Genomic DNA, 23908 nt, shown 5'->3' on the forward strand with positions numbered 1-23908 from the left:
AACTGTAAAGCATTTCACTTCCTGAATGTGCCGATCATACTTGGGTGGGAGGGTGAGCTGTGCGAAGGATGCAGAAATGCTTCAGTGAGACTTGAACAAGTTGAGTGAGTGGACAAATGCATGGCAGATGCTGTATAATGTGGATAAATGTGAGGTTATCCAGTTCGGTAGCAAAAACAGAAAGGTAAATTATCTGAATGCTATAGATTGAGAGATGGGAATGTGCAACTATACCTGGGTGTCAAGAGCAGGGTTGTCTTGCTGCAGTCATGCAGTGCCTTGGTGAGACCACACCTGGACTATTGTGTGCAGTTTTGGTCCCCTTATCTGAGAAAGGATGTTCTTGCTATGGAGGGAACGCGGCAAAGGTTTACCAGACTGCTTCTTGGGATAGTGGGACTGAGGTATGAGGAGCGATTGAGTAGGTTAGGACTATATTCACTGTGGTTTAGAAGAATGAAGGGAGATCTCCTAGGAACCTATAAAATTCTACGGGGGTGGATGCAAGAAGGATATTTTCAATCACGGAGGAGTCCCGAACCAGGGGATACAGTCTGAGGACTGCGGTGTAGACTATTTAGGACTGAGATGAGGAGTAATATTCTTCACCCAGAGAATGGTAAGCCTATGGAATTTGCTATCACAAAACGTAGGTGAGGCCAAACATTGTATGTTTTTAAGAAGGAGTTATATATAGCTCTTGGGGCTAAAGGGATCAAAGAAAGGGAGGAGAGGAAGCATGAACAGGCGACTGAGTTGGATGGTCAGCCATGATCATACTGAATGGCGGAGCAGGCTTGAAGGGCCCAAAGTCCTACTCCAATTTTCAATGTTTCTATATCCTGGTAGCATAACAATGCCTTTATCTTATGCCAATTTTGTTCCCTCGGGCAAAATAGCAGGTAGCTGCTGTGAGACAGGGTCTGTCCACTGAAAGCTTGCAATTCTGCTGCGTGATCCAATCACATGTAGCTAGTATACATATAAGGAGAGCCATGTTGCCACACAAAACTTCATCAAGCAGACCATTAGGGTGCTTGAGCATAAGCTGTGTTATCTGGAGTGCTGTGAGGGTGCCCTGCAATATTCAGCTGAGCATGTGTGATAATTTGTCATTTCCTGTAAAACCATGCTATCTTGGGGGCCACAGCCCTTACCATCAGATATACAGGGAGCAGAAGGAGGAAAATAATTATTTCTGGCTGGGCTATCTATGATCAGCGCATTCAACTGATGAGCATGAATCCAAGTCATCATTGTACAGCAGTTTCACAGCTTTCTCTCTCTTTCTCGCTGACTGTTACTGTATCTTCTTGGTCACAAACAATGCTGAAATAAAAGCCACCAAGAAATAACCATTCTCCATCCGCTTTATCACACAAGTCATCCAATATTCTAAAAAAAAAATCAACTGATCATTCTTGTGTATTTCTTTATTGCCTGGCTTCTGGGTACCTTTGTATGGCCAAGTGCTCCTACACCATGTTCCCACAGCATGGAGCATGGCTAGCAGAGGCTGCCAAGTATGGGAGACTGCAGATGGCCCTGCAGGACAACCTCATGAAGCTCTGTTTATCGAAGGCTGGGTTTCGGACTGCAGCACCTCAATATGGACAACAGTGTCTAGGTTGGCTGGCTGTGCAGGAGAGGGATTGGCAGAGAGACAATGGTGAAAGGACTAATACCACCACCCTGAGTACAGACAGCGGATTTGTGCTTCGCTGCCTTCTCCTTGGCGGCACTTTAGTCCTAGTAATGTGCTGGAGGATAGATTGCTGGACTGCTATGATATCCTGCAAGTACCATTTGGACACTGACAGCTGCAACCATGCTGTGTGTCAACAAATTGAGATTGCATGATTCCAGTCTGAGCTTCCAGTGTAGCACTGAGACATCAACCATCAGCCACTGAATCATGGTTGGATCTGAAGCATTCTCAAAGTTGGTCACCGTTTTCACAGTGGAAAGGTTGAGCTCCAAATTCTGCACAAAGTCCTCTTCCACGACGGTGCTTGTCTCCACGATGGTGCTTCTTGATAGTGACAGCAGGAATTCTGACAGGCCTGATGTTCGGGTAAGCGTTTTCCAAGGCAGCCTTCAGGTCGTGCGACAACGCAGAATCGGCGAGCAGAAACCTATAGCCAAGTTCTGCACAGATGAGTACGGCCCCAACCGGGACCTTGGATTCATGTCGCATTACATTCACCCCCCACCATCTGGCCTGGGTTGTGAAATCCTACCAACTGACCTGGTTTGAGACAATTCACACCTCTTTAACCTGGGATTACCCCTCTCTCTGTATCTGTAAAGACCTCTGCAGATGCTCGCATTCAAAGTATCGTCTTGCAGCTTTGACTTCGTCTATATATATATATATATATTTGTTTTTGGAACCTACCTCTTCATTCACCTGAGGAAGGAGCAGTGCTCCGAAAGCTAGTGATTCGAAACAAACCTATTGGACTTTAACCTGGTGTTGTAAGACATGCTGTGCTCACCGCAGTCCAACGCCGGCATCTTCATATCATTGCTTTTTGATAGTGACAGCAGGAATTCTGACAGGCCTGCACAAGTACCAACCATTTCACTGTGCATGCCCAGCAGCCTTTCCTGTAGGCCGCAGCATTGATGTCTCCATCTGTGCATTCTGTAGCAGAACATTTGTGTCACTTTTCCTTCAGGCAAACTGGCAACTGCTTTACCCTTGTCCCCTGCTCCTTTTGCAGGCCCCTCCTGCCTAATAACTCACCATATGCAAATCCTGCCACTATGCTGCCCTCTATATTACACATGTCAGTATCTGAACTGGTGACTGCAAGTATGTGATTGAATGAAGAAATTTCTTAATCTGTCTCGTGTTTCTCTTTCTCTTCATGTTCCTGTGCCACTGCTGGGCCAAGTAGTGGTTCTTGGGTATCTGAAAGTAGAAGAGCACAGGGTATGGTTTTGGTAAGTGGAGGGTGGCAATGCAAGAGATAATGCGATACCATCTGTACCTTATAAACCACAAGAAATGGTGAGTTGAGGAGAAAGTAGGATGTGCAAATGAGGATTTGAAGATTAGGCAGGAACATAACTGCACTTTCAATAATGCCAGCCCTGCTGACCATGGCCTTTGTTGTGACCGCTCCAATGATGGTGAGCAGGATCTCCTCCATAAGGATGAGGACCATGTCCCGTGCTGGGTAGGATGCAGCTACTTGCAGTTATAGAGCAATAAAATAATTTACCACGTAGAAAGAAGCCATTTGGCCTACAGGGCCTGAAAGAAGCCTACAGGGATGGTGCAGGCGGGAGGGATTCAGATTTCTGGATAACTGGGGCTCTTTCTGGGGAAAGAGGATGGTCTACATCTGAACCTGCGGGGCACAAATATCCTGGGGGGGAGATTTGTTAGTGCTCTTTGGGGGGGTTTAAACTAATGCAGCAGGGGCATGGGAACCTGGATTGTAGTTTTAGGGTAAGGGAGAATGAGAGTATAGAGGTCAGGAGCTCAGATTTGACGTCGCAGGAGGGGGCCAGTGTTCAGGTAGGTGGTTTGAAGTGTGTCTACTTCAATGCCAGGAGTATACGAAATAAGGTAGGGGAACTGGCAGCATGGGTTGGTACCTGGGACTTCGATGTTGTGGCCATTTCGGAGACATGGATAGAGCAGGGACAGGAATGGATGTTGCAGGTTCCGGGGTTTAGGTGTTTTAGTAAGCTCAGAGAAGGAGGCAAAAGAGGGGGAGGTGTGGCGCTGCTAGTCAAGAGCAGTATTACGGTGGCGGAGAGGATGCTAGATGGGGACTCATCTTCCGAGGTAGTATGGGCTGAGGTTAGAAACAGGAAAGGAGAGGTCACCCTGTTGGGAGTTTTCTATAGGCCTCCAAATAGTTCTAGGGATGTAGAGGAAAGGATGGCGAGGATGATCCTGGATAAGAGCGAAAGTAACAGGGTAGTTATTATGGGAGACTTTAACTTTCCAAATATTGACTGGAAAAGATATAGTTCGAGTACATTAGATGGGTCGTTTTTTGTACAGTGTGTGCAGGAGGGTTTCCTGACACAGTTTGTTGACAGGCCAACAAGAGGCGAGGCCACATTGGATTTGGTTTTGGGTAATGAACCAGGCCAGGTGTTGGATTTGGAGGTAGGTGAGCACTTTGGGGACAGTGACCACAATTCGGTGACGTTTACGTTAAGGATGGAAAGGGATAAGTATACACCGCAGGGCAAGAGTTATAGCTGGGGGAAGGGAAATTATGATGCCATTAGACGTGACTTGGGGGGGATAAGGTGGAGAAGTAGGCTGCAAGTGTTGGACACACTGGATAAGTGGAGCTTGTTCAAGGATTAGCTACTGCGTGTTCTTGATAAGTATGTACCAGTCAGGCAGGGAGGAAGGTGCCGAGCGAGGGAACCGTGGTTTACCAAAGAAGTGGAATCTCTTGTTAAGAGGAAGAAGGAGGCCTATGTGAAGATGAGGTGTGAAGTTTCAGTTGGGGCGATGGATAGTTACAAGGTAGCGAGGAAGGATCTAAAGAGAGAGCTAAGACGAGCAAGGAGGGGCCATGAGAAGTATTTGGCAGGGAGGATCAAGGAAAACCCAAAAGCTTTCTATAGGTATGTCAGGAATAAGCGAATGACTAGGGAAAGAGTAGGACCAGTCAAGGACAGGAATGGGAAGTTGTGTGTAGAGTCTGAAGAGATAGGCGAGATACTAAATGAATATTTTTCGTCAGTATTCACTCAGGAAAAAGATAATGTTGTGGAGGAGAATGCTGAGCTCCAGGTAAATAGATTAGATGGCATTGAGGTACGTAGGGAAGAGGTGTTGGCAATTCTGGACAGGCTGAAAATAGATAAGTCCCCGGGACCTGATGGGATTTATCCTAGGATTCTCTGGGAGGCCAGGGAAGAGATTGCTGGACCATTGGCTTTGATTTTTATGTCATCATTGGCTACAGGAATAGTGCCAGAGGACTGGAGGATAGCAAATGTGGTCCCTTTGTTCAAAAAGGGGAGCAGAGACAACCCCGGCAACTATAGACCGGTGAGCCTCACGTCTGTAGTGGGTAAAGTCTTGGAGGGGATTATAAGAGACAAGATTTATAATCATCTAGATAGGAATAATATGATCAGGGATAGTCAGCATGGCTTTGTGAAGGGTAGGTCATGCCTCACAAACCTTATCGAGTTCTTTGAGAAGGTGACTGAACAGGTAGACGAGGGTAGAGCAGTTGATGTGGTGTATATGGATTTCAGCAAAGCGTTTGATAAGGTTCCCCACGGTAGGCTATTGCAGAAAATACGGAGGCTGGGGATTGAGGGTGATTTAGAGATGTGGATCAGAAATTGGCTAGCTGAAAGAAGACAGAGGGTGGTGGTTGATGGGAAATGTTCAGAATGGAGTTCAGTCACAAGTGGAGTACCACAAGGATCTGTTCTGGGGCCGTTGCTGTTTGTCATTTTTATCAATGACGTAGAGGAAGGCGCAGAAGGGTGGGTGAGTAAATTTGCAGACGATACTAAAGTCGGTGGTGTTGTCGATAGTGTGGAAGGAAGTAGCAGGTTACAGAGGGATATAGATAAGCTGCAGAGCTGGGCTGAGAGGTGGCAAATGGAGTTTAATGTAGAGAAGTGTGAGGTGATTCACTTTGGAAGGAATAGCAGGAATGCGGAATATTTGGCTAATGGTAAAGCTCTTGGAAGTGTGGATGAGCAGAGGGATCTAGGTGTCCATGTACATAGATCCCTGAAAGTTGCCACCCAGGTTGATAGGGTGGTGAAGAAGGCCTATGGAGTGTTGGCCTTTATTGGTAGAGGGATTGAGTTCCGGAGTCAGGAGGTCATGTTGCAGCTGTACAGAACTCTGGTACGGCCGCATTTGGAGTATTGCGTACAGTTCTGGTCACCGCATTATAGGAAGGACGTGGAGGCTTTGGAGCGGGTGCAGAGGAGATTTACCAGGATGTTGCCTGGTATGGAGGGAAGATTTTATGAGGACAGGCTGATGGACTTGAGGTTGTTTTCGTTGGAGAGAAGAAGGTTAAGAGGAGACTTAATAGAGGCATACAAAATGATCAGGGGGTTGGATAGGGTGGACAGTGAGAGCCTTCTCCCGCGGATGGAAATGGCTGGCACGAGGGGACATAACTTTAAACTGAGGGGTAATAGATATAGGACAGAGGTCAGAGGTAGGTTCTTTACGCAAAGAGTAGTGAGGCCGTGGAATGCCCTACCTGCTACAGTAGTGAACTCGCCAACATTGAGGGCATTTAAAAGTTTATTGGATAAACATATGGATGATAATGGTATAGTGTAGGTTAGATGGCTTTTGTTTCGGTGCAACATCGTGGGCCGAAGGGCCTGTACTGCGCTGTATTGTTCTATGTTCTATTTGGCGTATGAGCCCATGCCGGCTTCCTGCGGAGCAGTCAAATAAGTTCCACTTAATCCCTGTAGCCCTGCAAGTTTATTTCTTTCAAGCGCCTATCCAGTTTCCTTTTGGGTAGCAAGTTCCACGTCATTACCACACACTACATAAAAAAAGGTCTGTTCTCCTGGTTCAATGGTCATGGCTGACAGGGATACTCTTCTGTGCTGCAGAAGCAATGGTCTCTATAGCGCTTCGGGAGTAATGGAGGCAAGCGGAAAAGTGTTCACGTGAGGCTTCTTGCACATGGTTCTCGTCACCCTGCCAAAGAGCAATTTCTCTAAAAGCATTCATGTTCAGACAGGAAGAAAAATGAAATGAATGAATGAAAATCGCTTATTGTCACAAGTAGGCTTCGATGAAGTTACTGTGAAAAGCCCCTAGTCGCCACATTCCGGCACCTGTTCGGGGAGGCTGGTACGGGGATCGAACCGTGCTGCTTGCCTGCCTTGGTCTGCTTTAAAAGCCAGCGAGTTAGCTGAGTGTGCTAAACCAGGATGGAAGACCATCCTTCTCTGGTCCTCCAGAATGTCCTTTACCTGGAAGTGATGGGGTGGGGTGTCGCAGAATCCTACACTGCAGAAGGAGGCCATTCGACCCAAAGAGCACCCTACCTAGGCCCACTCCCCTGCCCTATCCCTGCAACCTAACCTACACACCTTTGCACACTAAGGGGGAATTTAGCATGGTCAAGCCACCTAACCTGCACACCTTTTGGACTCTGGGATGAAACCAGAATACCTGGAGGAAGGCCACTCAGTCACCGGGAAAAGTGCTAACTCCACACAGACAGTGACCCAAGGTTGGAATTGAACCCAGGTCCCTGGCGCAGTGAGGGAGCAGTGCTAACCATGTCTAGAGGGAGGTCAGGTGAAGGACATAGTACTGGCCTGTTAGCTTGAAATTGGTAGGAAACATGCACACTAAATATCATTTGAATTTGTTCACACAGCCACTGAAGTGTTGTCAATGCAGGCTGCAGGCAACCCTGCTTTGGTAATGGCTCTCATCCAGACGAGGAGATGGGGGTTCATTGGTGACTGACACAGGGCCACGAAGAGCATGGACCTGAGCAGCAAGAGGCACTGGGGCCTTTAAAAGGTCAAGATGCTTGCAAACATAGACTATTGCAATGGCGAGCATTCGCCTGCTGTGCTCCTGCCTAGAACTGTGCAAAAACAATGCCAGATGTGTTCTCATAGCTCAGGATGTGGTTGCTCACGTCTGCAAGCTTCTCCAGCAGGAGTTTTGGCTGTAAGGACTCTGGAGGAGTAACACTGTGCTCCTGGCCTGCAGTGAGTGAACGTCTGTCTGGGTGTCCTTTAAATATGGTGCCAGGACCTTCGACCCCATGAGGTGATGGCAGGACGGGTGACCTCCTGCCACTAGGCCACAAGATTTGCTAAGTTTCTCGCTGATGAATAATTAATAATGTTTTTAAAATTTAAGAGTACCCAATTCATTTTATCCAATTAATGGGCAATTTAGTGTGGCCAATCCACATACTCTGCACTTAACAACTAGGAGCAGGAGTAGGCCATCTGGCCCCTCGAGCCTGCTCCGCCATTCAATGAGATCATGGCTGATCTTTTGTGGACTCAGCTCCACTTTCCGGCACGAACACCATAATCCCTTAATCCCTTTATTCTTCAAAAAACTATCGTTGTCTTAAAAACATTTGATGAAGGAGTCTCAACTGCTTCACGGGGCAAGGAATTCCATAGATTCACAACCCTTTGGGTAAAGAAGTTCCTCTTAAACTCAGTCCTAAATCTACTTCCCCTTATTTTGAGGCTATGCCCCCTAGTTCTGCTTTCACCCACCAGTGGAAACAACCTGCCCGCATCTATCCTATCTATTCCCTTCATAATTTTATATGTTTCTATAAGATCCCCCCTCATCCTTCTAAATTCCAACGAGTACAATCCAGACTACTCAACCTCTTCTCGTAATCCAACCCCTTCAGCTCTGGGATTAACCTAGTGAATCTCCTCTGCTCACTCTCCAGCGCCAGTACGTCCTTTCTCAGGTAAGGAGACCAAAACTGAACACAATACTCCAGGTGTGGCCTCACTAACACCTTATACAATTGCAGCAGAACCTCCCTAGTCTTAAACTCCATCCCTCTAGCAATGAAGGAGAAAATTCCATTTGCCTTCTTAATCACCTGTTGCACCTGTAAACCAACTTTTTGCGACTCATGCACTAGCACACCCAGGTCTCTCTGCACAGCAGCATGTTTTAATATTTTATCATTTAAATAATAATCCCTTTTGCTGTTATTCCTACCAAAATGGATAACCTCACATTTGTCTACATTGTATTCCATCTTCCAGACCCTAGCCCATTCACTTAACCTACCCAAATCCTTCTGCAGACTTCCAGTATCTTCTGCACTTTTTGCTTTACCACTTATCTTAGTGTCGTCTGCAAACTTGGACACATTGCCCTTGGTCCCCAGCTCCAAATCATCTATGTAAATTGTGAACAATTGTGGGCCCAACACTGATCCCTGAGGGACACCACTAGCTACTGATTGCCAACCAGAGAAACACCCATTAATCCCCATTCTTTGCTTTCTATTAATTAACCAATCCTCTATCCATGCTACTACTTTTGCAGCAACCTTTTGTGTGGCACCTTGTCAAAGGCTTTCTGGAAATCCAGATATACCACATCCATTGGCTCCCCGTTATCTACCGCACTGGCAATGTCCTCAAAATTTCACTAAATTAGTTAGGCACGACCTGCCCTTTATGAACCCATGCTGCGTCTGCCCAATGGGACAATTTCCATCCAGATGCCTCGCTATTTCTTCCTTGATGATAGATTCCAGCATCTTTCCTACTACCAAAGTTAAGCTAACTGGCCTATAATTACCCACTTTCTGCCTACCTCCTTTTTAAACAGTGGTGTCACGTTTGCTAATTTCCAATCTGCCGGGACCACCCAGAGTCAAGTGAATTTTGGTAAATTATCACTAGTACATATACAATTTCCCTAGCCATCTCTTTTAGCACTCTGGGATGCATTCCGTCAGGGCCAGGAGACATGTCTACCTTTAGCCCCATTAGCTTACCCATCACTACCTCCTTAGTGATAACAATCATCTCAAGGTCCTCACCTGTCATTGCCTCATTTCCACCAGTCACTGGCATGTTATTTGTGTCTTCCACTGTGAAGACCGACCCAAAAACTTGTTCAGTTTCTCAGCCATTTCCTCATCTCCCATTATTAAATCTCCCTTCTCATCCTCTAAAGGACCAATATTTACCTTTTGTCACTCTTTTTTGTTTTATATATTTGTAGAAACTTTTACTATCTGTTTTTATATTCTGAGCAAGTTTACTCTCATAATCTATCTTACTCTTTATAGCTTTTTTAGTGGCTTTCTGTTGCCCCCTAAAGATTTCCCAGTCCTCTAGTCTCCCACTAATCTTTGCCACTTTGTATGCTTTTTCCTTCAATTTGATACTCTCCCTTATTTCCTTAGATATCCATGGTCGATTTCCCCTCTTTCTACAGTCCTTCCTTTTGTTGGTATAAACCTTTGCTGAGCACTGTGAAAAATCGCTTGGAAGGGTCTCCACTGTTCCTCAACTGTTTCACCATAAAGTTTTTGCTCCCAGTCTACCTTAGCTAGCTCTTCTCTCATCCCATTGTAATCCCCTTTCTTTAAGCACAAAACACTAGTGCTTGATTTTACCTTCTCACCCTCCATCTGTATTTTAAATTCCACCATATTGTGATCGCTCCTTCCGAGAGGATCCCTAACTATGAGATCATGAATCAATCCTTTCTCATTACACAGGACCAGATCTAGGATCGCTTGTTCCCTCGTAGGTTCCATTACATACTGTTCTAGGAAACTATCGCGGATATATTCTATAAACTCCTCCTCAAGGCTGCCTTGACCGACCTGGTTAAACCAATTGACATGTAGATTAAAATCCCCCATGATAACTGCTGTACTATTTCTACATGCATCCTTTATTTCTTTGTTTATTGCCTGCCCCACCATAATGTTACTATTTGGTGGCCTATCGACTACTCCTATCAGTGACTTTTTTGCCTTACTATTCCTGATTTCCACCCAAATGGATTCAACCTTACCTCCATAGCACCGATGTCATCCCTTATTATTGCCCGGATGTCATCCTTAAATAATAGAGGTACACCACCTCCCTTACCATCCACTCTGTCCTTCCGAATAGTTTGATACCCTTGGATATTTAACTCCCAGTCGTGACCATCCTTTAACCATGTTTCAGTAATGGCCACTAAATCATAATCATTCACGATGATTTGCGCCATCAAATTATTCCGAATACTAGAGCATTCAGGTAAAGTACACTTATGTTGGCTTTTATACCTCTGTTTTGAATCTTAACACCTTGATCAGTAACCTCTCCTAAGTTATTTTTCCTCTTAACCTTTCTCCTAATTTTCCTTGTCGTTGAACCCATATCTTCATGTAACAACCTGCCGCGTCGCTTTCCATTTATGTTTTTACTTCCCGTTTTATTCCTTTTAGCATTACTGGGCCAATTTACTGAGCTCCCCTCAGTCACTGTACCTTGTACTGTCGCCCTTTTTGATTTTTGACTGTGGGTTCTCTGCCTTACACTTTCCCCCTTACTGCCTTTTGTTTCTGTCCCTGTTTTACTACCTTCTGACTTCCTGCATCGGTTCCCAGCCCCTGCCACATTAGTTTAAACACTCCCCAACCACTCTACACACATCTTTTGTGTTGGGGTGAGACCCAAGCAGACACTGGGAGAATGTGCAAACTCCACACAGTCAGTGACCCGGGCTTAAGTAATGAGTTGAAAGTCAAAGATCATGCATGCATGTTTACCCCTCAGGAATCACTTCAAATTTCCCACCGGTCACCGCACTTAGTTTCTAGAATGGAAAATTTAACCCGTGGTTAGCTGGCATACCTGTCATAGTTCGAAAGCTAGCAATGTTGGTGTAAAGTATATTGGGTGAGGTGAAGGTATGAATATTATGAGTTGTATACTGTGGTGTATTGAGCAGTGTCTGAGGTTACTGGTTCATTTGTGAAGATGTGACATTTGAAAATGCATCCAGTCACCAATTGTGAGGTCACTGAACCTCTTGCGGCACTCTATCCAAGTCGTCAGGGCCATACTGTTGCCATTTACTGTAACGGCTATCTTCTGCTGCTTTTGTAGCATCTGTTCAGAAGGCGTCCTTCTCCCTTGAGGTTATAGACCTTTTCTCCTTCTGCTTGCCTCCAGCAACAAGGCCTCCGGTGCCGTGCCCCAAGCACCTTGGAGTCCACTGTCTGTCCTTTACCACCATACTCACTCACTCTTCTGCTGTTCAAACACTCTCTTTCCTCAGCTACTTCCAGGAGGTGCTACAGTTAGAATGCACCTCACCTTTAAGAGGTGCAGGCAGACTTTATTAGTGCAAGGAAGCTTTAGGTAGTGCTCGTCTTGCACAAACTGACCCCTCTGCAGCTGCTTAACAGCACATTCAGCTCTGGGCTGCACATTAACACAATTAAAATTTGCAGACAATGCTCTTCATTGAAGGAATAGGTACTGGTTAACCATACATCATGTTTCCTGCGTCTATTTTCAGGCCTTGGCCAATTTTTTCCCATTTTTTTTTTTAATGGTATCAAATAACTATATAGTAAATGCCATTATGCCACAATCAAATTTAGCCCCAACCAGCTTTACCTGGTACATTTAAAAAAAATCACATAAATGAAACGATTAAAGAGGTAATTGAACCCTTGTAATTGTTCTGCTTTAAAGGATTTGATTTGGTGTATATATTGCATTTTAATTTGACTGAAACTTTTTCTCCATTTCAATACTGTTTTAGGCAGATTCATTGTGTGCCTTGGATCTTTTGAGCTGTGCTGGATTAGTAAACCATTTTGGTCGGTCAATGTCTGTTGAGAAGATTGACATTAGCCCTGTGCTGATGCAGAAAGGAAATACTAAGCTGGCGCTGTATGGGTTAGGTGAGATTTTCGAGCTTGATGAAATCAAAAACCTATTTTATTTGAATTGTAAAGGCATTATTACGGTTTATTATGAACCGCAAGTTTTCTCATGTCTGGCTCAGGAAGAAAGAGCTTGCGTTTTTATGATTCTTTTTGTACTCTCTGAAATCCCAAAATGCTCTGAGTTAATGTGTAGTCACTACATAAATGAGTGACCAGTAAATTTGTTGTGACTTGCTTATTGAAATGAACAATAGCTAAGACATTAGAAAATCTTGAGTCTAGTGGCTGCCTGGCTCTGTCCTGTCCTAGAGTGATCTTGCAAGATGTGGAGTCTGACCAGCACAAGTCATCTATCCAGTAGTGCCAGGTAGCTAATTGGGCTCAATTTAAGTTCTCACATAGGGTCAGATTGATGACGCTGCTGTGATCTTATATTCCTGCGAGTACGCCCACTTCTGCCAGTTGGATATAGCTGCGGACTTCTGTTGAACACAGTGCTCCTGGAATCAGCTTCTTAATTGGCTGCTTCCCGGAAGATTGTGACCAGTGCCTCGCAGCAGCCACTTGTGGGTTCCCGACACTGAACTGAGACGGACTTCGGGGTCCAACATTCTCGGGGCAATTCAGCTCCCCGGCTCTTTTTCTAGTAGTGCTATCAAATTGTTCATATCCACCTGATGAGGAAAACTGGGCTTTAGGTTGCTGTAACGTTTGCTGTTCTATGTGTTTTAAGGGTGTACAGTAGCATCCTGCTTTTGAAAGTGGATAATCTCTGGGATTTGGTCAATGAACTATCCTCCGAGGACAGCTTGCTTATTTCACTATTTTATGTTTCACATTCACATCACTCTTCATTTTTAGCATAGTTGCTAAAGCTATTTGCAGAAACCCCTGAATGGTAGATTGTTAGAATTTTAGTATCTGCACAAAATATTTCTTTTACATTTAACAAATGTAGACTAATGCGACTTCTCTGTTCATTCCTGTGGCTACTGTTTGGATACATAATTAATGCTGAACGTGTGGAGATGGCAGTCAATCAACTAACTTGACAGATACGCAGCTCGAGCAAGTGGATCCTAACTGATTTGAACATTGTAGGAACTACATTACTTTTTGTTGTTTGCCTGATATTAACAACTCCAATGATCATTGATCTTGAACAATGATCCAAACTACCTAGCCCCTCATATGCCAGGGAACACCATACATCATGCATCTAATTTAAACTTACACCTCTGCTATTTGACTGAATGGCAAGTTAAGTCGATGCAGGTATAATGCTATGACCAAGCAGTTGATTTTTCTAATATTCTCCCTTAACGCAGCAATTCATGCTGCTGGGAGTTGGCTTGAATGGTCATTCATATGTAAGCTGAAATTTTTCATGGCTGCAACTTCTTTGTCCCTGGAGGACAATCATACTAAGACCATGATTGAGTGTGGAAATTCTGATGTTTTTACTCCCCTCGCTAGGCAGATGACAAGCTTGAGGTGACAAGGGCAAGTATTCTCACTGCAGGTTCCCGATACAGTAAAGTCCTCACTTAAAGTTGAAGCTGCTCTCCTGAAAATTGACTTTTAAGCGAGTGATGGGTTCTCATAGAGAACTCGTTTCAAAGGCAGAGATAGGTTCCTTTGGTTTTTCTGGGCAAGAAATGTCTGATGTACAAGTTGAAATAATGTACTGTACATGTGCAGTGCTTGCTGGAATAACTTGTAAAATGAAATAAATAAGTGAATTTAATAGAATATACATTTGTTGTGGTGGGGTCTTCCAATTAACTACAGTAAACAGGTTACAATAGTTTATTCATGATTCAAACATGGGGGGAACTACCTCAGGAACCCCTGGAAGAGCAGTCTCCACTGATACAGCTCTCCATTCTAACACTGCTTTAACACAGCATACACATGGAGAGCATTCTAATACAACTGTCTTCACCAAGTCACAAATATCGGCTGCTTATACAGTTAGTACACAGAACATTTAAAATTCCCATCTTGTCTACGTGTTTTATAATGAAACCTTCACCCAAAAGCTTGTCCTGAATCTCCTATCTAAGAAACTGTCTGTTCTTCTAACAAGTAAATAACCTTGCTGGCAAGTTCTGCTGATATTAGGACCTTGAGGTAGAGCATTAACCAGCATGTGCTCTTTTTCTAATGCAGGGGTGTTAGATCTATCTCCCCTTTTACTGATTCTATTCATTTCCCCACACAAATTCACATTAGAAAACACCATATCACCCAGGAGAAAAAAGCCCTGAGTACAGCAGTTTCTGTGTCCCACCCACAGGATTCCTGAAACTTTGCTCAACCTTTTGATTACGGAGTCCTCCATTATCAGTATCTTTCACAGAATTTTAAATTGAGCAAATTTCTTAGCATCATGGGCTGATTTCATACTTGTGACAGGGGTCCCGCCCATTCGTTGGAGAAACCCCGTGTCACTTGTCCCTAGGCAGTGACCAGGCAATCGGCCACTTGCCTGGACAGTTTTGAGTCTCTCACGCAGTCAAACACTCTATAGGGCAGAAATCCCCCTCCTGAGAGCTGCTGGCCAACACTCCCTCCTCCACCCCTGTGCTGGTGTTTGGGGGGTGCGGAGGAGGGGAGGGGAGGGGAAGAGAATTCTGCCAAGGGCAGGGGCTGAATACAGGAAAGGCAACTACATGACCTTTCAATGCCCATCATCTAAAAGGCTGAAGTCCGTAGTGTGCTGATGAACACTCCCTAAATCGATGCAGATGCAGCAACACTTGACCCCCCCATCCAGAACAGAGCAGTTGATATGACTCATGGTGCTGCTAAGGGGCTCTTGAGTCTACCACAAACGCATGTAGTGGATGAAATGTATACTATCTACAGGGTGAACTGCAGCAAATTTAAAAATATATACTTTTCTCCTCATGACTCCACCAAGAAGAACAAAAGCAACAAAGTTGTGGGTTGCAATATTCGTTCACCATGACTGCATCTATATTCTTATGCAGTAAGCCCCAGCTTAACGTTGACTCAGACTCAATATTTTTCCTCTTTACCATTGTTAATAAGATAGTCTTGATAGATTTGATTAACATTGGCAGTTTAAAGGTGGCACGGTGGTGCAGTGGTTAGCACTACTACCTATGGTGCTGAGGACCCGGGTTCGATCCTGGCCCCGGGTCACTGTCCGTGTGGAGTTTGCACATTCTTCCCATGTCTGTGTGGGTCTCACACTCCGAACCCAACAATGTGCAGGTGAGGTGTGGATTGGTGACAATAAATTGTCCCTTAATTGGAAAAAAATAATTGGGCACTCTAAATTTATAAAAAACATTGCCAGTTTAATTTTTAAATTGTTTGCCACAGAATTCCTCTTCTGTTCCCTGGCTGCTCACATGATCTTTTCCACGGTGCTTCCGCTCCTACCCTCAGTCTCTTTTTCCCCTCACTCCTGCCCTTGCCCTGCCATTACTTCCCTTCAGCCTTGCCTCCCACCCTGTTCTTTTAAAAAAATATATATTTTATACAAACATGTATCATAAGAACTAGGAGCAGGAGTAGGCCATCTGGCCCCTCGAGCTTGCTCCACCATTCAATGAGATCATGGCTGATCTTTTGTGGACTCAGCTCCACTTTCCGGCCCGAACACCATAACCCTTAATCCTTTATTCTTCAAAAAACTATCTATCTTTATCTTAAAAACATTTAATGAAGGAGCCTCTACTGCTTCACTGGGCAAGGAATTCCATAGATTCACAACCCTTTGGGTGAAGACGTTCCTCCTAAACTCAGTCCTAAATCTACTTCCCCTTATTTTGAGGCTGTGCCCCCTAGTTCTGCTTTCACCCGCCAGTGGAAACAGCCTGCCCGCATCTATCCTATCTATTCCCTTCATAATCTTATATGTTTCTATAAGATCCCCCCTCATCCTTCTAAATTCCAACGAGTACAGTCCCAGTCTACTCAACCTCTCCTCGTAATCCAACCCCTTCAGCTCTGGGATTAACCTAGTGAATCTCCTCTGAACACCCTCCAGTGCCAGTACGTCCTTTCTCAGGTAAGGAGACCAAAACTGAACACAATACTCCAGGTGTGGCCTCACTAACACCTTATACAATTGCAGCAGAACCTCCCTAGTCTTAAACCCCATCCCTCTAGCAATGAAGGAGAAAATTCCATTTGCCTTCTTAATCACCTGTTGCACCTGAAAACCAACTTTCTGCGACTCATGCACTAGCACACCCAGGTCTCTCTGCTCAGCAGCATGTTTTAATATTTTATCATTTAAATAATAATCCCTTTTGCTGTTATTCCTACCAAAATGGACAACCTCACATTTGTCAACATTGTATTCCATCTGCCAGACCCTAGCCCATTCACTTAGCCTATCCAAATCCCTCTGCAGACTTCCAGTATCTTCTGCACTTTTTGCTTTACCACTTATCTTAGTGTCGTCTGCAAACTTGGACACATTGCCCTTGGTCCCCAACTCCAAATCATCTATGTAAATTGTGAACAGTTGTGGGCCCAACACTGATCCCTGAGGGACACCACTAGCTACTGATTGCCAACCAGAGAAACACCCATTAATCCCCACTCTTTGCTTTCTATTAATTAACCAATCCTCTATCCATGTTACTACTTTCCCCTCAAAGGTTTTTAATTTTAGACTTTTAATTCTGGATTTTTATGAAATTCAAATGTCACCATTTGCCATGGCGGGATTTGAACCTGGGTCCCCCGATCTTGTTCTGGGTCTCTGGATTACTTGTCCAGCGACAGTACCATTGCACTACTGCCTCTCCTTTGAGAGGCATCAAACAGGTTATAGCTAAGAAACACCCTGGGAAATATGCTTCCCTACAATCAACTATACAGTCTGGACAGATTTTTCCTCCTTTTCACCCCTCCCCTTCCCCACGATGAACAGCCCCTCAAACACGGTCACAAACACCTTTCCTCAACCCCCCCGCAGAGCCATTTAACTCATACTTTATCTTCTCTAATCACAGGAATGCGTACAGGTCACCCAACCAAGCCGCTACCCCCCGGCCGCGATGCCGACCGCCACTCCTGCGAAATTCGCCGCTGTGCAATCAGACCAAGACATCGGCCTTCCTGTTCTCCATGAGCTCCGGCTTCTCTGAAACCCCAAATATCGCCACCAAAGGGTCTGGGTCCACCTCCTCCTCCACTATCCTAGCTAAGCCTGCAAATACTCCCGCCCAGAATCTTCCAAATTTTTTGCAACCCCAAAACATGTGCGCGTGATTCGCTGGCCCGTGCCCACCTCTCGTACTCATCTGCTACCCCCTGAAAGAACTCACGCATTCTCGCCCGAGTCATATGCACCACCTTAAACTGTATCAGGCTCATCCTTGCACATGACGAGGCCCCGTTTACCCTTCGCAGTGCCTCACTCCATACTCCCCAATTGATCTCTCCTCCTAACTCTGCTTCACATTTCTCCTTGATCTTCACCACCTGCTTGCCTCCCTGATCCCCCAGCTACTTATATATATCCCCAATTCTTCCCTCCCCTTCCACATCTGGGAGCAGCAGTCGCTCCAGCAAGGTGTATCCCAGCAACCTAGGGAACCCCCTCCAGACCTTTCGCGCAAAGTCCCTAACCTGCAGATACCTGAACTCACTCCCCCTCTCCCTTAGCCCCTCCAGATTGGCGAACCCTTCCTCCAAATATAGATCCCTCACCTTGACCAGCCCCACTTCCCTCCACCTCCTGTATACACTATCCATCCATCCCGGCTCAAACTCATGATTCTCGCACAGCGGCATTAGCACCGACATCCCTTCCACCCTAAAATGCCTCCTCAACTGATTCCATATCTTCACTATGGACTGCACCACCGGGCTCCTTGAATACCTACTCTGAGCCATTGGCAATGCTGCCGTCATCATAGCCCTCAAACTTGACCCCTTACAAGATTCCTCCTTTATCTGAACCCACTCTCTCCCACTCTGTTTATACTGAGCCTCTGGAGTCTTTCCTTTGCTTGCTCTCCTTCTGGCTCCTGTTCTGAACTCACATGGAAGTCATGGCTGCCATCTAGTGGCAGCAGTTGGACAGTGCAAGTAGTTCTGAGACTACAGGTGCCACCTCCGCTGACCACCTGGTTAATTCTAAAAGTACTTTCGATGCGTGTACTTTAAAAATATTGTATTCCTTTTATATTCCATGAAGTGTTTCATTTTGCATGCTGTTTCATCTTGTGCACAGTGCTGCACATATATGATACAGTATTTCAACTTGTACATTGTTTTTTCCGAGCGAGAAATTAATAAAGGAATCTAACTGGCTTTAGCATTGATTCCGATGATTCACTTCAAGTAATTTCACTTAAAAATTGTGCTTTTCAGGAACACAACTTTAAGTGAGGGGTCCCAGTATTCCGGACAAAATTGTCACTTCCAATAATTGAAGTAATCCAAGGCCAAAGACCACTATCAACTTATATGAGCATTTAAAAATGACTGTCTTCCTGAAAGCAAATAAAATAATTTTGTCAGCTGGCTTGCTTCTCTTGGAGGTGGAGGCAAAAAAAGGTGTACTAACCTTTTGTCACCAAGGGCATCCAACTCTCAATTCTGTGAACCACTTGTGATTGAAAGGTAATGTCCTCATAGCTTTGTCAGTGCCACTTTGTCCAGATTGTGACTCCAGATTCCTTTCTCTCCATTGACTAGCCATTGTGAGCCACTTCACCTCACCAGCAAGCCTGAGATTGGGAGCTCAGTGGTGTGAGTAATCAAAACACTGCTCAATATGGTGGCTAAATCTCTTCTGAAATATTCTGTCACATTGCTGGGATTAGGGTGACACAGTAGCACAGTGGTTAGCACTGTTGCTTCACAATGCCAGGGTCCCGGGTTAGATTCCCGCTTGGGTCACTGTCTGTGCGGAGTCTGTACATTCTCCCCGTGTCTGCGTGGGTTTCCACCGGGTGCTCCAGTTTCCTCCCACAAATCCCGAAAGACGTGCTTGTTAGATGAATTGGACATTCTGAATTCTCCCTCTGTGTCCCCGAACAGGCGCCGGAATGTGGCGACTAGGGGACTTTTACAGTAACTGCATTGCAGTGTTAATGTAAGCCTACTTGGGACAATAATAATAATTATTAACTGACACTTTAGGTCAACATCTTGGCTTGAAAAGTGCTGTTGCTAGTTTTTATTCTCCCCACAAGGGGCATCAATTATTGGTGGTAATTGTTTATGGGCCATCAAACTGTAGTGTTAATGTTAGGCATGGTATAAATCAGGACATTATGGATCTATGGAATGTGGGTATGCAGCAATAATGGGCGACTTGAATTTACACATAGACAGGGTTAACTGAATTAGCACTAATGCTGTTGAGGCGGAATTCCTGGAGTATGTATGAGATGGGTTTATGGAGCAGTATATTGAGAAGCCAACTAGGAATCAGGCTTTTTTGGAATTAGTATTGTGTAATAAGAGAAGGCTTATTAATAACCTTGCTGTAAAGGAGCCTTTGGGAAATTGTGACCCTAATATGGTAGAATCTTTTACTAAGTTTGAATCTAGGGTCTTAAATCTGAAGGTATGCGGAGCAAGCCGGCTATGGTGTATTGGGAACATACACCAATGGATTTGATAGTAGACATGCAATGGCTAGTACTTAAAGAAATACTACATAGTCTACAACAGATATACATTTTTGTAAGGCACAAACACCCAAAGAGAAAGGTAAATCAACCGTGCTTAATGAAAGAAGATTGCATTAGCTCAAGGAAGTGGCTGATAAGGGTGCCAGAAAAAGTGGTCAGCCTGAAGATTGGGAGCAATTTAGATCCCAGTAAAGGAGGACCAAAAAACTGGTGAAGGAAGGGAAAAAGAGAATATGGAGGCAAACTAGTGAGGAACATAAAGGTGACAGCTTTGATCGGTTTGTGAAACTGGAAAGATTAGCTAGGACAAATGTGGGTCCATTACAGGTGGGTACAGGAGAATTTACATTGGAAAAGCATGATAGCACAGTGGTTAGCACAGTTGCTGCACAGCTCCAGGGTCCCAGCTTCTAATCCGGCTTGGGTCACTGTCTGTGCGGAGTCTGCACGTTCTCCCCGTGTCTGCGTGGGTTTTCTCTTGGTGCTCCGGTTTCCTCCCACAGTCCAAAGATGTGCAGGTTAGGTGGATTGGCCATGCTAAATTGCCTTTAGTATCCAAAAAGGTTGGGTGTGGTTACTGGGTTGTGGGGGTGTGGGCTTGGTAGGGTGCTCTTTCCAAGGGCCGGTACAGACTTGATGGGCTGAATGGCCTCCTTCACTGTAAATTCTATGAGATCTATGAGAACAGGTCAATGGCAGAGAAACTAAACAGTTACTTTGCTTCTGTCTTCATGGAAGGTACAGAAAATCTCCCAGAAATACTAGGTGACTAAGGGATTTGTTAAACTGAGGAACTAAAAGTAATTAGTGTTAGTGAAGAGGTGGTACTTGAAAAGTTAACTGGATTGAAGATTGATAAATTCCCTGGACCAGATGAGCTTCACCCTAGAATGTTGAAGGAGATGGCTAAAGCCGTAGTGGATGTATTGATGATTATCTTTCAAAGATTTATAGATTCTGGAAAGTAGCAAATGTAACCCCATGATTTAAGAACGGAGGACGAGTGAGAATAGAGAACTAAGGTACCTGTTAGTTTGAAATCAGTAGTCAAGAAAATGTTGGAATTTATTAGATTGGATGTGATAACTGTCCGTTTCGCAAAGAATAGTCAAATTGGAAAGTGTCAGATGGGATTTCTGAAAGGGAAATCATGTTTCACAAACTTGCTGGATGGTTTTGAGAATATTATAGTATTGATGAAGGAGAATCAGTGAATGTGGTATATTTAGATTTTTCGAAGGCTTTTGATGAGGTCGCACCCAGGAAGCTATTAGTAAGTGAAATTGAAGTGCATAGGATTGGGGGAAACATAAAATAATTGGATTGAGAATTGATTAACAGGCAAAAAGCGGAGATTGGGAATAAACAGAGCATTCTCAGAATGACAAACTTACTAGTGGGGTACCGCAAGGATTAGTGCTAGGTCCGCAGTTCACAATCTATCAAAATGATTTGGATATGGGGACCAATTGCAATTTTTCCAAATTTGCTGATGGCACTAAACTGGGTGGGAACGTAAGTTGTGAGGAGAATGAAAGAAGGCTTCAAGAGGACTTGGACAGGCTAAGTGAATGGACTAGCACAAGGCAAATGGAGTATAAAGTGAATGAATGTGAAGTTATTCACTTTGGTAGGAAAAACAAAAAGGCAGAATATTTGTTAAATGGTGAGGGGTCTGGAAATGTTTGTGTCCAAAGGGATCAGGGTATCCTTGTTCATGAGTCACTAAACGTTAGCATGCAGGTGCAGCACGCCATTAGGAAGGCAAATAGTGGGCGCGATTCTCCAGACTCCGACACCAAAATCGCGTTCGGCGATCGGACGGTAAATCCACGTTGGCACCAAAATCGGGGGCGGCGCCGCATTTGCGATGCTCTGCCCCCTCCAAAATGGCATGCTCTAGGTGTACGCTACACGCCATCGGGATGGCCTCAGGCCGTTACCTGAGGCCCTCCACCCGATGCACCACTCCCGATGGGCCGAGTTCCCGACAGAGTGGGGCGGGTGTGCTACTTATTTTTGGGAAATCGGTGTGGCGGCTGTGGACTCAGTCCAGCACCGCCACAGACGGGGGTGGGGGGGCCGGGGGGGGGGGGGGGGGGGGAGCCGATCTGTGGGGCGGGGGGGAGAAAGAGAGCCGATCTGTGGGGGGGGGGGGGGGGGTGCTTTGACGCGGGCTGGGGAGACTGGTGGAGGGTGATCCAGGGGTGGTGAGCCTGGCCAAAGGGGGTCACTATTTGGTAGGCCGCGTCCGCTCGCGGCCGGAGCCATGTTGAGCCACGCGGCCGCTGCAGGCGCAGCTATGCTCATGCGCGGCCACGGACCCGGCAATTCTCTGGCCGTATCTGCAGCTAGAGTCGGATGCTTTATGCTGCGTACCTGCTAGCCCCCCACAAGACAGGAGATCGGTTGCCGTTTTGCGCCGTTTTTTCGGTCATAAAACGTCACCGTTCCGCATCAGCTTTTAGTCTCAAAATCTTGCCATTGAGGGAGGTTTACCAGATTAATCCCTGGGATGGCGGGATTGTCTTCTGAGATGAGATTGAGGTGACTGGATCTGTATTCCCAAGAGTTGTGAAGAATTGCAGGCTGTGACCATCTGGATCCAGATAAGATGCTTCCTCAGACTGGAGAGTCGAAAACCAGGAAACCGTGGCTATTTAAGACTTGGATGAGGAGGAATTTCTTCACTCAGATCATGGTGAATCTTCGGAATTCTCTTTCCTCCTAGGGCTGTGGAAGCTGAAAGAGTGTACATGTTCAAGACAGAAATTTCAATTTTGATTGATGGATTTGAATTTTATGTTTAAAGTAATATTGGAAATTATAGAATGGCATATTTCTCTCTCTCTCTCTCTCTCTCTATCTCTGTCTTTCTCTCTCGCTTCTTTCTTTTTCCCTCTCTCTTTTTCTTTCTCTCTTCTCACTCTCTCCTCTCTTTCTCTCCTTTTTCTTTCTCTCTTTCTTTCTCTTTTTCTCTCTTTTGCTTTCTTTTTCTCTCCTTTTTCTTTTTCTCTTTTTTCTCTTTCTCTTCTCCCTCTCTATTTCTCTCTCCCTCTCCTTTCTCGCTCTCTCTTTCCCTCTCCTTTTTCTCTCTCTCTCCTGCTCTTTCTCTCTCTCTCTCTCTCTCTCTCTCTCTCCCTCTTCCTCTCCTTTTTCTCTCTCTCTCCCGCTCTTTTTCTCTCTCTCTCTGCCTTGCTTTTATTTTTTAATTACTTGGGAACTGGGCGACCCTTATGTTCCCTGTTACTTTCTCCATGGCAATGCCTTGGCCGAATCAGTCAATTTGCCAACCAATCAGCACTTTTTCTCCTGTAGCATAAATTATTGTGATAATTTGAAATTTAGCATTCTTGCATTTTTCCCAATGAGCGCAAGATGAAAAGCTTTGCCATGTTTCTTCAACAATATATAATTTGTGATGAATACATACGCACACAAGTATGAGATATGAATTGTCTATAATCAAAATTTAGCAAATCCTGAAATTTAGAAAAAAATAATATAAGGAAAATAAACTACAGGACTTTGGTTGTAAACATGCTTCTAAGACTTGTTAGTATAGTATTTTGAGTCAAGTACACATCTTGCAGTATTGTTCAGGGTTTTAAGAATTGTCCTTTTAAAAGAGATTTGTCCTACTCCACTTGAAATCGTTTGGGAACTTTGGTAAAATGCAGTGTGTGCTCTACTAATCCATAGGAGCCATCCCAGATGAGCGTCTCTACCGGATGTTTGTAAATAAACAAGTTACTATGCTGAGGCCAAAGGAAGAAGAAGATAGCTGGTTTAACATATTTGTCATTCATCAAAACAGGTAAGAATCTAATTAATTGATGATCTGGTATAGGGGCAGCTTGGTGG

At 44.8% G+C, this 23908-nt stretch overlaps 1 protein-coding gene across 2 annotated transcripts in view; it reads left to right on the top strand.

Annotated features, from left to right (window-relative positions):
• Nucleotides 1-23908, top strand: part of mre11a (MRE11 homolog A, double strand break repair nuclease) — a 117937-nt gene that overhangs the window by 18594 nt on the left and 75435 nt on the right. For both annotated transcript variants that reach the window (XM_072476417.1, XM_072476418.1), the window contains exons 6-7: nt 12281-12422; nt 23747-23861. In XM_072476417.1, the coding sequence (XP_072332518.1) occupies nt 12281-12422; nt 23747-23861 (257 nt within the window). The remainder of the gene's footprint in view (nt 1-12280; nt 12423-23746; nt 23862-23908) is intronic.

The sequence above is a fragment of the Scyliorhinus torazame genome, chromosome 15 (genome assembly GCF_047496885.1).
Source record: "Scyliorhinus torazame isolate Kashiwa2021f chromosome 15, sScyTor2.1, whole genome shotgun sequence".
NCBI classification, from domain to species: Eukaryota; Metazoa; Chordata; class Chondrichthyes; order Carcharhiniformes; family Scyliorhinidae; genus Scyliorhinus; species Scyliorhinus torazame.